This window comes from Nannobrachium achirus (genome assembly GCF_963921795.1).
Source record: "Nannobrachium achirus genome assembly, chromosome: 1".
In the NCBI taxonomy this organism is placed as follows: Eukaryota; Metazoa; Chordata; class Actinopteri; order Myctophiformes; family Myctophidae; genus Nannobrachium; species Nannobrachium achirus.
In genome coordinates, this window is record NC_137810.1 from 55,489,439 (window position 1) to 55,504,732 (window position 15,294).

Genomic DNA, 15,294 nt, shown 5'->3' on the forward strand with positions numbered 1-15,294 from the left:
ATCTGGGCCCTATGGGACTCGCTCAGATGTTGTGAGGGCAGAGGATTGTGAGATACCAACTGCAGTTTTAATGATTTTGCCCCCAGGCCCAGATCAGCCAGAGAAATATACGATTACAATTTTTCAGCCGAACGAGGACTCCCGTCCCTCTGACGCCTCTGAGTGTGTGCGTGTGTGTGTGTGTGTGTGTGTGTGTGTGTGTGTGTGTGTGTGTGTGTGTGTGTGTGTGTGTGTGTGTGTGTGTGTGTGTGTGTGTGTGTGTGTGTGTGTGTGTGCGTGCGTGTGTGTAAGTGTGTGTGTGCTCGTGTGTGTGTGTGTGTGTGTGCGTGTGTCCGTGTGTGTGTGTGTGTGTGTGTGTGTGTGTGTGTGTGTGTGTGTGTGTGTGTGTGTGTGTGTGTGTGTGTGTGTGTGTGTGTGTGTGTGTGTGTGTCCGTCTGTGCGTGTGCATGTGTTCATGCCGGGTCACTAATGTTTGATTTACACTTAATTGCACATCGGTGTCTTGCATTGATAATAGTTGATCTATGACGGGGTTTTGGCTTTAGGCATGTTTTACAAAAAAAATTACTTCATCGCATTTGAATACCTGCTGCAGAAAGAGGCCAGAACGCGTTGGTGAGGGGGTGTGCTGAATGCCTCTCAGTCTGGAACTTTTCCAACTTTCTCTCCATCCAATGGTGTCTCTCTCTCTCTCTCTCTCTCTCTCTCTCTCTCTCTCTCTCTCTCTCTCTCTCTCTCTCTCTCTGTCTGTCACACTGCCTCTTAAGTTAGCTTACTACAGGCAGGGGCGTCACAAGGGAGGGGAAAGTGGGACTGAGTTACTAGGGCCCAAGGTGGAGAGGCCTAAACTATTTTATACTAGCAGATATACAAGCTCACAGTGCGGCACCGAGTGCCGCGCTGCGAGCTTGTAGATCTGCTATATTTGAAAAAGTCGTGCAAATCTTTGAATATATGCATTTTTTTAAGCGTACATTTGTAACTAAAAAACAAATACATTTTGGGGGTCCTTCACATGAAGAGTTTTTGAGCAACACTGACATAGAAACATAGGATTTGAAATTGAATTGAAACACATTTTCACGACTTTTCAAAAAAGAAATTCAATAGTTAAAGTACTCAGGGCCCAGAATTTGGTGCGACACCCTGACTGCAGGTCTGACAGCAGAACAGAGGCCTCTACTCTGGACATATTGCAATTGGTATGATGTGCTTCAGTGCCTGCTAATAAAGCACTTTTGATAAAGCTCAATCAATTTCCTTCAATTATATATCTCACACAGAAATCTCTCTGATCTTTTTCAAATAAAGGTATAGCTCTCTGTTGTGGTTGCCTCGGTAACTGTCTGCCACTCTCTAGCTCTGGCAGATAGTTTTCCAAAGAATTTTAAGCTTTATTTTACTTTTATTTAAATTATGAATTATGCATAATGTCAATACTGTGCATGACCTCTCATTCTCTCTTATTCACCTTTCCCTCCACCATCTCCATCCATCTATCTGTCTGTCTGTCTGTCTGTCTCTCTCTCTCTCTGCAGACATTGACGACTGCCAGTCTAACCCGTGCCAGAACGGGGGCACCTGCATTGATGAGATCAGCTCCTTTGTGTGCCTGTGTCTGCCCAGCTATGGCGGAGCCACTTGTGAGAAAGGTAAGCGCTTGGCTCTTAACTCAGTCATTGAACTCAGAAAGGAGAAAGAGGTCAGTGGAGGTGGTGTGTGTGTGTGTGTGTGTGTGTGTGTGTGTGTGTGTGTGTGTGTGTGTGTGTGTGTGTGTGTGTGTGTGTGTGTGTGTGTGTGTGTGTGTGTGTGTGTGTGTGTGTGTGTGTGTGTGTGTGTGTGTGTGTGTGTGTGTCGAGGGGGAGGGGGGGGTGGAGTAATGTTGCAGGCGAGGTGGAGAAGGAGAGGAAGCAAGGCATTTCCAATGATGCAGTGGTTCTCAACCTTTTCTGGATCAGGGCCAGGGACGTGCTGGCCATTGGCGAAAGCGGGACAACTCCCGAACGGCCGGTTCATTCCCGGCCGGTCCAGGCCGGCCATTAGGAAAAGATTTAAAATACAATGTTGGCCTTCGTTCCATAGGCGGCCAATAAAGTAAATCGTCACTGTCGGGCAGAAACCTCGTATCTCCAAGTTTCGAATTTGTAAATTTTTTCACAAAGCAATGCCCTGCTTCATCATACAAGGCCGTCGCACAAAAGTAGTGAAAACAGCAGATCTACAAGCACACAGCGCCTCGCGGTGCGAGGCGTTGTGTGCTTGTAGATCGGCTGTTTTCACTAGTTTAAATCATCATTTTTTAAATGATAAATACAAAACAAACGGTTTTGGACATACAAGGTTTCCACCTGACAACGACGAAATATAATTCATGTAATTGGCCCACTGGCTTGTCACTTGATCTGAAATGGCAAATCTTTGAGTAGCAGCAGCGCTATAGAGAGAGATCTCTTTCTATAGCGCGCAATGAGGGCCTCTCCAACTCTTTTTCCCGGGCTGAATCAGGGGCCCAGTATGTCCCGGATCAAGGCCCACTTGAAAATATCTCAACAGCTTTCGTGGCCAGATGGGTTGGCTGTGTGCATTTTCATAGAATGTTTATTTTAATGATACATTCATCTACGGTGTTCCTATCATATTTATTTTAATGAAAACATACTTTTTTTTTTATTGGATAATAGATTAAAATCATATATTTTTCGAGTGGTGAAGCCGCCTCCCACTGTTCAATTTAGTGTGTCCCTTACTCCCTATGTCCCTGTGCAGCACCATTCGGTGAGCAGCCTAGACACACGCACGCACGCACGCACGCACGCACGCACGCACGCACGCACGCACGCACGCACGCACACACACACACACACACACACACACACACACACACACACACACAGGGCATAGCTGCTCAAATGCACCGCTCTGGCGCTCTATTTCAAACTGATGGGTTTGATTTTATATCACTGTTATATTATCAATAATAATCTTAGTGTTTGGCCAGTTATTTGTGGGCTCACTTGCAATATCCCCATGGCCCAATTAGTGGGCCCATCCCACAGATTAAGAACCACTAATATTTAGACTGCGGTTGTGGTTCAGTCTCCAGTGCAGTGCCCACTGTTACCTGCATGCTGGAGACAACATGTCAGCCACACACAACAAGCAGAGCGGAACTGTAGAGCACATGGTGTGCTGCAGAAAGTGGCTTCAGATATTTTGACCTGCTTTGAACGTTTCCATTCTGAAACACAACAACTCAAGGGCTTTGCACACAGGCCCGTTGCGTTTTTTTTTTCCCGTTTGCTGAAAACGAATTAGATTTGGTGTGCAATGCTGTGCGGAATCCGAAAAGGAGTCATAAACGGAGTCAATGAGTTTTTACCACATGCGAAAAGACAAATCGAACTAATTCTATCAGGAAAAAAAACCGCACTGCCGCAGCCACTTGGCGCACGGCAAATTCGGAGCAGATGTGCATGAGGTCATAGAGCGTCATTGGTTTCTTAAAAAAAATGAAATTGACAGTCTTTTCTGTGCGAAAAATCGCGCCTGTCTGCAAAGCCCTTCTTAACCAGCAACCACCTGCACCTACCAACCCAACAGTTCCTGTTCTGGGCAAACCTTTGGCGGAAATAGCAGATCTACAGTGCAAGCTCTCGTTTCACAACAATTTTCTGCCAGGTGATTTGGTGTAGATGGAAATACTAGCGGACCTAGTATGGAGTCCTGTGGAACCCCAGTCAACTAAGTGAAAAGAGTTTAAGTGGAAAAGCAAAGCACTAGGATTCAAGGAAAGTACATTTCCTCAAACACACGGTTGGTTGAGTGCCCAAGGCGCTCGGGGAATTAAATCAGGTTATAGGTCGGTGCTTTGGGTCGGTCTGGGAGAGGTTGAAGTGTGACCTTTCTGTAATAATAATGGAGAGGGAAAAAAAGCTCCATCCATTTACTACTTTGAATCCCAAAAAGAAACTACTGGCTGGATTGACAGGGAATCTGCTGTGCACCGTATGCAACACAGAAGAGGGCACTGATTTTGTTGACCCCAACTACTGTAGTAAACCCAGGTGACCCCGCACGCGTTTGCGTGGGTGTGTGCGTGCGTGCGTGCGTGCGTGCGTGCGTGCGTGCGTGCATGTGTTCCTCCCAAGCTCCTGTTGTGTCTGCACATTCATGGTTGACGGAGCATTGTATGCTTTAGTTTAGACTCTGCCTTTCCACAGTTGTTTCCTTTTTTTTTTTTTAAGATCTCTAACCGCTCAATATTCACTATACACACATTATTCAGCTGTGAAAAGAACTCCTCCCAACAGGCAGTGGTTTAGCATGTCAGAGTGATCTCCGCTCCCCAGGGAGTGGTTGACTGCGAGGAAAAACAGTGGTCATTAACTTGGCAATCATTTGCTACACTGAAACTCATATCCACTTAAATGTCAGCCAATTGCACCCGCAGTCGCCCTGTCTGGTTCCCTCGGTCTCGTTTGCTACAGTCCACTGGGTGCATTTGTTCCTCTACACCGTATATATTCTTATACTGTATACTGTACCTCATGTATACGCTGTATATCATCATCTGATGGCTGGGTACCCCGGTCCTCTTCCTCCCTCTGGCCTGTTACCATGGTGATCTAATCTGAGAGTCAATGACAGCAAGTTTCCATCGCGAAGTCTCTCTACAGTGAGAGAGAGAGAGAGAGAGAGAGAGGGAGAGGGAGGGAGGGAGAGAAAGTTGATATATATTTTTTGCATTGAGTTAACGCTTATTTCATTATCTTTGCATTTGCCTGGTTTGTGCTTCTACTATCCCTGTTGTTGATTCATGCCAGGCGTTTTTATTGTTTGTCTTATGGGCTTTATGAATTTATTTGCTCATAAAACTCTGTTGTAAAAGTACTATATAGATAAAGGTTATTATTGCAGTTTGTTTCAGCTGGCCAAGTCAAGTCTAGTCAATTGAATTTTTATAGCACATTTCATACAACTCAAACTCAGTGTGCTTCGCTACAAAAAGAGAACACGCGCACACGCATACGCATACTATACTATATACTGTAACACATAAAACTCCACCCATCCACATTCACGTGATACAGCATTTATGACCAATATCTCATCCCCACAACTCATACACACACACACACACACACACACACACACACACACACACACACACACACACACACACACACACACACACACGTGCACGCACAGAGAGAGAGAGAGAGAGAGAGAGAGAGACTGTCCAGACCTTAGAAAAGCTGTATCATTCTATGATTAACGTATAAAACAAAGTCATGCATATTTCTCGCAATTTTATCAAAGAGATTGAATAGCAGTCTGTTGTAATTGCTCCATTACACACAACTGAGATGTGTCGCAAAAGAAGTGAATGGAAGATTAATTACTTTTCTTATCTTTCATTTTTGTTATGCTGTTCTCTTGCTATGCCTAGGAGACTCATTTTTTTTTATTCTTGATGATTTCTGGCTCGTTTGCTTTATTAATGGAGTTTAAAATGCATCAAAAGTGGGGGCAGCACAAATTGCCCTGAACCTTAAAGGAGTATTTCATCACTTTTCAACCTGTCTTCATATAATAGGTCCTCACTAATATTCATGATAAAATATCACAATTTTTTTCTACTCAGTCCAAGTCTCCTAGGAGAGCTGTGGGAAGTTCAGAATCCATCGTCTTGTGACATCATAATTTTCCCCCAAAAAAAAAGTAATCAATATTTTTGAAAAAAATATTTAGATTTTTATTATCGCGAGAACAATGGCTTCCACTTTAAAATTGCAACTTTTCAGGAATAGAAAGCCTGCAGTTTCTATAAGCTGGATTGGCAATCGATGATGTCACAAGACGATGGGTTTCTGACCTGCCCACAGCCCTCCTCTGAGAAAAAAAAAAAAAAAGCTATTTTTGAGTGAGGACCAATTATATGAACAGAGGTTGAAAAGTGGTGGAGTGCCCCTTTAAGTGTTATTTGTGCCAGTCAGGTGCGTAGAATTCCAGTTTTTCTAAAGCTGCAGTTATTATGGAGCATGGGATGGGACCGCCTTCAAGCTCCAGTTTGCGTTTCAAGCACACCTTTCAGTAAAAGGTGCAGTGGACTACAGTATAACTATATGAAGAAACAAAGTATTGTTCAACCTTAACTGAAGTTAATGACTTCACACCACCTGTACAACTGAGGAAATGAAATATCTAGTTATAGTCATAGTGCTGGTGGGTGTAGAAAACCTTTGAAACGGATCAAGAAGAAAAGCTAAATCCAATGATGCTGAAGTTGATTAAGTAACAGAAGAACACACACTCATTTTCTGGAGGGGCACATAGTGAAACTCCACCTTAGAGAAATGAAAAGAAATTACATTGGGTGACTATTGCTTTGACTCGAACCTTTAATCAGGGGCGTCAATTGGGTATGGCAGGGGTATGCAGCTGCCATACCCTGGGTCCAGGGGGGAAAATAAAAGTTACCTTTAAATATAAATCCATTAATGTCTCTTGTATTATGTTGTTAAATTGCAGTAAAATAACTAAAAAAAACAAAATGGTCACTTTAACAAGGTATTGTGGCACGTTTAACATGCCAAGTTTAGCTGCACTTGAACAACCATTTCAGGCTGCCTTATCCAGCCCAAGAAACCGTAGAAACGGGGGGAAATAGAATGTACTTCTTAAGGTATGGCAACATGACTGGTGTCTCTGTCTTCGCGCGCGTGCAAGACACCAGTCATGTTGCCATACCTTAGCTTTTTCTGAACTGACGCCACTGCCTTTAATACCGGTATGTGTTTTCTCTCTCTCTAAATGTTTTAATACTGCATAAGAGAGAGAGGCGCATTTCGCGATGACAAACAAGGCATGCTTAAAATGACAAACTAACTGCGTTTGTAGGTGCAGAAATTAGACGCAAAAACACTCCGGATTTTACATTGTGGGTTGAAGAGAGCCAATGGGGACATGACCAATGTTCCTTTATTTCTATCTCACGTCTGTCCCTTACAACGTCTCACTTCTGTCTCTTACTCCGTCTCACACCTGTCTCTTACTTGGTGTGATGTCTGCGAGTTAAGATTCAGATTGAATTCAAGTTATCGATGTACAGTACAATCTTCCAAGGTTCAAGGTTCAACTTTATTTGTCAACAATACCATTTGCAAGTAAAAGGCAAGTGAAATTGACAATTGTGCGCCAAAACCAAAACAGAAGCTTTAAGAATGCCACATTAAAATCAGTGTTAAGTGTTGTTAAAAAACTAAGCTGCTTAACTGAAAAATGAAACTACCTGAAAAGTGTGAAAAGTTCAAGTGCCACCTGCAAAATTGTGCAAAATGCAAAATTGTGCAACATGCCAATGCATAGCCACAGACAATGGCCATATAGTCCGGGCCATGTAGTGTTCATTGTTTGTTCATGAGTCTGATGGCGGCCAAGAAGAAGGTACTCAAAAGTCTTTTTGTGTGGCTGGCAAGGCTAAGGTACCGCTTGCCTGCTCGCGGCCGTGAATAGGGCTGAACAGGCCAGCTTACCTGAGTGATGGCGCTGGGTGAACTACTATAACAGAGCCTCCAACAGCAGTATCACAGCTGGCAGGTGGTACAATCTACTGTGACCCACTCCTACACACTGAGACTAATGAGTAGGACTTACCTGGCTAACATTGGCGGGAAGCACTTTGGAAAACGCCTCGCCTCAGTCGTACACTTTGTCACTAGAGATTTCCTACATGTACACACACACGTATTGCTAGATTCAAGAAGGTTGATTTGTCACACACTCAAGTACACATAATGCACTGAGCAGTGAAATGTTGACCGTGCTAACAATTGAGCTTGTAGATCTGCTATAGTATTTTTGTCAAAGGCTCTCCTACAGTATCTTTGCAGAATGTTTCACCTAGTATGACAGAATAGGGACCCAGAATAGGGCCACTAGTGTTCATGTGGTTAAAGGACAGTTGACATGGCAGCTTGGTCATTGTTCAGGGCTCTGATAGCCTGAGGCTACAGTATATAGATATGGGACTGTACTAGGCTGCCACTCTGTTCCAGAGGGCCTTACAGGACAGGGAGTGAGCAGGTAAGTACAGTACATGTACTAAACTGAAACATGTTTGATGGCCATTTAAGTGCAATATGCATGTCATTGCAAAGTACGATGACAAAATCTACAATTTCCTAGATTTCTTCCGTTTTCCTTTCCCTGCTTGTTGTCCATAAACGCAGCTGAATAAACGGATCGGTAAAGGTTGTCTCTGTTATTCCAAACTGCCAATAAACATAGGGGCACTCTGGTGGCCCAATGGTAGCAGCCCACCGCCACCGCAGGGGGCTCTGGGGGTTTGAATCCTACCGCGGCGCATCGGGCTTTGTCAAGCGTAGATAAAAACACCATTGACCCGTGGTGTTCCTACGGGCTGTCAGCGGGGTGTGTTGGGTGGGAGGAGTAGGACGAAGGTTCTGCATCCTCCCGGTGGGGGCTCCTCACTGGCAGGGGAGTGAGTAAGGATACAACACATAGAAATGTGTATGGGGAGGAATCAATTGGCATCCACCAGGGGTCTTCAACAGGGGGTCAGGGACCCCTAGGGGGGTCCTCAGAGTTACTACAGGGGGTCCTTCAAATCTTTTGTGATTTGAAGGATTAACCACTTGAACCCTAACGTCCATATTCTGAGAACTTTGGCCAAAAATAGCTGATATACAAACTCACAACGCCTTGCGCTGCGAGGCGTTGTGAGCTTGTAGATCGGCTATTTTCGGCAAAGAGGTTTGGTGTACAGGGGAAAAAAGAGCTCGCTAAGTACAGAGTGAAAGGTCAAGTTTATTAAGTATTGACGTTTCAAGTGGTTACATATCTGATAACACACATTGACATGAATCCAAAATACACTGATGATTGTGCTGTCAAACGATAAAACTATATGGAATCTGGGGGTCCCTGCTTCATTTCTCTCAGCTAAGGGGTCCTTCGCCTGAAAACTTTGAAGACCCCTGGTGTATGGGCATGCCTTCCTTTGTGTGAAGAGTTTCACTCCATCTACCAACTACAACAATGATTGCATGAGAGCAAGCATAGAAAATTGATGGCACGAAAGTTCAATATGTTTTAAAAGATAAGTAGACGGTCATCAATTTCCTAAGCTGACACAATTTTACCCAGCCAGAATGAATAATGCAACATCAGGTAAAAATAATGGATACAGCATTTGGGAAATAATTTCTTAATATCATTATGCTGCTCAAATTGCCCATGCCAGGCTACAAATCACCTCCCTTTTGACGTTTTTTTCAGTAGCCAGTAGCCAGGCTATAGCAGAGGTAACCTGTGCCAGTATAGAGGTCAAGTTTTCAGATTGGATTTATGCACTCATGCTTGAAGAACAGTGGGCGCACAGTGATGAATGCACAACTGCTGGGTTTCTGTGGCACGGGCCTGTTCAGTTTAAGTGCTTTAACTGGTTGTACACGGTCAAGTCCCGAGAGTTAATTTATCCTATTATCCTCGTAACTCTGAGAATGTACAATGTATCCAAAGTGGAGGAGCCAAGTTTACGTTGCTCTGTCAAATTTGTACTTGAGTTAAAGTGCTGGAGTACTTGCTTTTAAAGGGAAACTACTATAAATATTTTAGTAAGTCATTTCCCTTTATCAGCTGCTATATTGTTGTGCAGGGGTGTTTCCTGGCAGAAAGACGTATCCCTCTGGCTGTATTTTGGTTCTGTTCCACTGTTAATGTTGACATTCATCCCTTGCAGTGACAGAAAAGTACTTGAGGGGAGGGTGAGCTCGGCCAGAGCTCTTACTTTCTCTCTTTGAACTTCAAAGGGGTGGTGCACTTAGTTGATTGATTGGGCCATACAAGTGTCAAACTCGTAATGTACTCGTTAGTGATCTCTCTGATCAATTAAAGCATCAGAGACAGCTGTTTGATGCCTGTCAGAGAGGGGAGGGGGAGGGGGGAGTGTGTTTGTATACACACAGACTTGCCTAGTTTCCCTTTAAAACACTTAAGTATTCAAAAGTACGTGCTTTTAAAAACACTCAAGTGTTCAAAGGTACAAATTAAAAAGTAAATTTCCTTTTGCATTGTTGTATAGAAATGTAGACATTTCCTCCCAAAATGTGACTTGTACTTACTTGCTTTCGTCTATCGCCCAACTTTGGACAAAGGCCACAAACAAGAGCTCTGCAGGCATCCCTGTCCTGGGCCAGGTTCTCCGGCTGTAAATGGTAAATGGTAAATGGTGCATTTATATAGCGCTTTTAATCCAAAGCGCTTTACATAGATTGTGCATTACATTCACCCATTCACACACACATTCATACACCGGTGGCGGAGGAAGCCATGCAAGGCACCAACCTACTCACCGGAGGCAATTAGGCAATTAGGGGTTCAGAGTCTTGCCCAAGGACCCTTCGACATTAACTCAGGGTTGTCCCCATGTGTGGCCTCTGCTCTTCACATCTGCATCCAGGTCGCACTGCCAGGTGTTTCTATTGGTCTGTCCCTGTTCCTCCTCCCCTGTGGGTTCCAGGACAGGGCGTATCTTGTGATATTAGACGCAGGCTTGCGAAGAGTGTGGCAAATCCATCCCCAATGTCTTTGGAGGATTTCTTCCTCTACATGGTGTTGTCTTGTTCTTTGCCACAGAAAAGAAAAAAAACAGTGAAACAGGCCAATAATCTACCAGTAAGACTCCCAACGCATAGCATCACAGCACGCTGTGAGTGAGCTTATAGATCTATAGACCTAAATAGACAAGAACTGGTTAATTGATAATGTACTTTTTCTCTTCCAAGAAATGTAGTGGAATCAAAGTGAAAGAACTGTATAGTATAACTAAGTTACTGTCCACCACTGGCTCTCAGTGACCTTGTGCTCACTCTGTTCCTGGTGCCTATGGGGCTGTGGGGCTGTGGATCCCGGTCTTGCGTATTCCCATTCCCGGCTCTCATCACATTAGACTGTTTTTGAACGCATTGCAGTTCATATGCCGCAGCAGGCAGCATCTTTTGATTGGTCCAAGTCCCTGCTGCGTTTTGTTTTGTTCTTTTCCAGTTTTGTTTTGTTCACTCAATGACAATTGTCCGAGCGAGTGTCACGCAAGAGGGAGTGCAGGACTGTTTTGTCACAGGGCATCTCCGGGGACATCCGGCTGACTGTGACGCTGTGTTCTGTGCCGTGTTGTCCCGGCTGCACTGCTGTGCTGCAGTCAAAAGCGACGACTCAGCAGAAAGCGTGACGCTGCCAAATTAATTTTTGGTTCGGCCTGTGGGTCGGCGGAGGCTATTAACCGCTAATGAAGATTCATGCATTGTAATAGCACGTCGAGAGGCGCACACGCCGTGTCTTGACGACAGACGGTGCCGTTGCACCGTTTTAACTTGTCCACGAGCGCACGTACACACGCACGCACGCACGCGTGCACACACGCACGCACACACACACACACAGACAGACAGAAAGAAATTATCCCAGAAGTTTTGCAACAACTTGGCTACTGATGAGCAGAAATTAAAGGAAAGTATACAGCAGCTCCTACAGGCCATATGCTATTGTCTTCGCTGTTTGCCTGTGGAAGAAAGGGAGGGGGGGGCTTCATTCTCATTCAAGGTGCTTAATTAGTGTGCATTCCTGGAGCAACTGTCACTCGCTTTCCCAGCAGGTACGGAGCTTACATGCATGAGAAGAGGGGAGAAGCTGTGAAGAAGGGAGGTAGAGCAGAGAGAGAGAGAGAGAGAGAGAGAGAGAGAGAGAGAGAGAGAGAGAATAAGGATGGGTTTAAAGGAGGGATAGACATATGGGAGGACGCAGGAGGAGGAGAAGGGGGCTGGCAGCAGGTGCGGCAGATAGTCTATATTCTCCTTTCCGTGCATTAATGAGTGGTACAGCTAAGCGTAACTTGTGTTTAGGGGAAGAGGCCTAAAACAATAAGGTGCCCTGCCCCCCAGAGGAGTGGTGGTATTGTACTTTCCAGGGAAGCTGTCCAACTCCTCCTGACTGCAGGGATCTGAAACGAAGGGTCGTAGCCTTCCCACAGTAAAGTTTTGTGTTTTAATTTGAATAGAGTTACAATTTGTGTGTACATTCCGCAGAACAAGCAGGCCATTTGTAGTAAGCAGTGAGCAGTCTCTCTGTTTGAGTGAGTTAAGATCATACAGCATTCTCTTAAAAGAATGTTAATGTTAAGTAAATAAATAATGGTTACAGTTACAAGTTACAACCACCCAATCGGGACACAAGGCTAGCCATCATTGGTTTTGTATTGTGGCAGTACTTGAAAGACCGCAGCAAGAAATACACATACAGTAATACCTATTTACATTCTACCTAATTATCTGTATACATGTGCTGTCCTTGCTGTCCATTCACTAATTAGTAATTACACACTGACAGACCCTGGAAATACAGATACTATAAAAAAAGAATACCTATATCATTCTGCCTAATTACCGCCGTACATTATCTATGTTGTCCTTGTGTAATGAGGAACAAATAATCGTTCAATGAAGGACCATGCATTGTGCTGCTTCTTTGAATGTTAATTGTACCTACTAGTGCTTTAGTCAATTAAGTTGTGGTGGTGTAGAGCAGCTGTCTGTTGTGTGTCTTTGCGCAGTGAAATGTTGATGTGCGCATTACAGTGCTTGTGTTTTTGGGCCGCTGTGCCATGCTCTTTGTCTTCGTGTGAATTTGGTTGTAATAGACTTAAAGGTTTAACTATTTTGTTTGGCCTTATTTGATGAAGGTAATGCCTTATGCTTATACTATGATGTGAGGCAAGTTGGCGGCTGGTGTTGTGCATATCTCTGTGTGTGAGTAGGCCTATGATTTAATAGACAATTGAGAGCTATGACATTAAACATTAAACTTGGACTGTGACTAGATCGCTATCATTTAGCTATATATTATAGGCTACTGATGCTTTTACCGCTTTTACTTTTGGTACTTTAAGTACATTTTGATGCCAACACTTTCGTAATTTTACTCAAGTAGATTTTGAATTCCAGACTTTTACTTGTAACAGAGTATTACTACTTTGCAGAATTTATACTTTTACTCAAGTAAAATATGTGAGTACTTTTTCCATGGTGTGTCCGTGTGTGTGCACGGGCACGAGTGACCTCGCCGTCACCTTGTCCTCCTCCATCAGTGTGGTTCTGCAGAGACAGGTCGATCGGCTAATTACGCAGAATGAATGTTTGGAGCGGCATCAGTCATCGTCGCTGCAGTCTCTAGGTGCTCCACTGTACCATCCATTTGACTTAATTGTGAGAATCACACCATGATAGGCTGTCCCATTACTCATCACTGCACTGGTAATGGCCATTAATGATTCCACCAGCATTCCCACATTCTCCTCACATTCTCACCTCCTGTCCCTGGCTATCTATAACAGTGGTTTTCAATGAGGGGGACCGGGGACCCCCAGGGGTCCCTTAGGTTGGTTCCTGGGGTCCCCAGTTAAATTAAAGATAAAGTAATTAGGAACCAAATGGGTCCTGTGTGTGTGTACAAATGCCCGGTTCATTTTGTACAGAGAGATACATTAATCCTTGTACTACTGTGTAGACCGCATTAATCCTAGCACTGTGTAGACTGCAGTCCCAGAGATAAAAATCACATCAAATGGGGGTTTTGTGGCCTAATGCATATCAAATTGGGGGTCCTTGAAATTAGGTTTAGAATCATTGCTCTCTAATGTGAAATTCCCCAGTGTTAACTTAAAAATCACACCCAGTGTGAAGTGAGTGGTGCTATTTATAGTACACCGTGATGACATGACACCGTGATGACACTGTGATGACCATCACACCGTGATGACATCACACCGGTGTACTTTGCAATACAAAGCCCAAAATCAATCCTCCAGTTCTAGGCAACACAGAAGGGGGGGAACATTTTGAGCGGTGGTAAACCGCTCCATAGAGTGGCTGTGCGTGTGTCTGTAGCCTTTTTCCTCAGCGTTTTGCCATAGTAAATAAAATGTGTGTACGTAGCATCATGTTTGTCTAGTGATGTCATCATCGTGTGTCTGTAGCCTTTTTCCTCAGCGTTTTGCCATAGCAAAAAGTGTGTGTGTAGCATAGCCTATACATCCTAGACTCAAATCCTAGTCTGAAGACGTTATGCAAGCATGACCACCGCTCACTTCACATTGGGTGTGATTTTTTTTTATTTCCACACAACTCCTCTAAGGTATATTAATGATATAGTTCAATATTGAAAATGGGTGGTTTTCCCCTTTAAGCGTCCCGTGACATACATACAGACACCGGACATACTTTACGTACATACAGACAGAGCCAGATGTACAGTAGGAGCGGTTAGCACCACTCAAAGACAGGGCAACCGATCATTTTAAACGCTATAAAAAAAAACTGTGATTTGGCATTCTCATGAACATTAAATATGCTTCATGTATTTAACATTTTGGGAAGTGTTTGAACAGCTAAAATCTTCCCTGCCCCCATTTTTTCCCATACTCAAGGCTGTGATGTTAGCAGTGGAGGAAGATCAACCCTGGTAAACTCAGCAAGCTGTATATAAACAAACACCAGGGACACGTCTGTTTGAGTCCCAGGGACACTTATATCATCAATATGCATCAAGTTAACCGTAGAAAGGCTTCCAGAACAATGTAGTACAACTAGAGCCTCTTCTTCCACTCATCATGTCATTAATGTGCAATTTAATTCTGCTACATAACCTTTTCAGAACCTCTCATTTTATGTAAAATTTCCCTATAATTATATAAAAAAAGAATAGAATGTGTAAAAATCTTTAATTGCCCTACATTTAAGTCAGTGTGTGAAAATGGACCCATCAGGAACGTGCAGAGAATGTTGGAGAGGCAGGGGCTGAAATTTGGTGCAAATATCGAAAATAGGCGACCTCCAAGCTAACAACGCGTCGCGCTGCGACGCGTTGTGAGCTTGGAGGTCGCCTATTTTCGGTGCGTGATACCACACTGACTAAGCATAATCAGAAGTCAATTCTGGAGATGTGGCGTAACGGCATGGATTTCTACACAGAGAGGGCAATTCTTTCAGCATAAGATGCTGCAAGCAAGTTCAGGAGAGTTTGGACATGGCAATTCTCTTGAATGCTGCCTTCAGGTACAGTATGGTATGGAAAGAGGGCATTTGCATTTCTTTTACCATAATAAAAACGGCATTCATGGTTCTGGAGAGGGCACTTTTTACAGACAAGTAAAAGGGGCATGGGCTCGAGCCCCCTTTGATGTCTATGTGTGCACGTGCATGGGACCCATAAGGTGTGTTT

General features: G+C 43.9%; 1 protein-coding gene across 1 annotated transcript in view; it reads left to right on the forward strand.

The window, feature by feature from the left end:
• Positions 1-15,294, forward strand: part of ncanb (neurocan b) — a gene marked incomplete at both ends in the record, with an annotated part of 212,206 nt that overhangs the window by 162,919 nt on the left and 33,993 nt on the right. Inside the window, one exon of the mRNA XM_080745680.1 lies at positions 1,539-1,652. Within this exon, the coding sequence (XP_080601806.1) occupies positions 1,539-1,652 (114 nt within the window). The remainder of the gene's footprint in view (positions 1-1,538; positions 1,653-15,294) is intronic.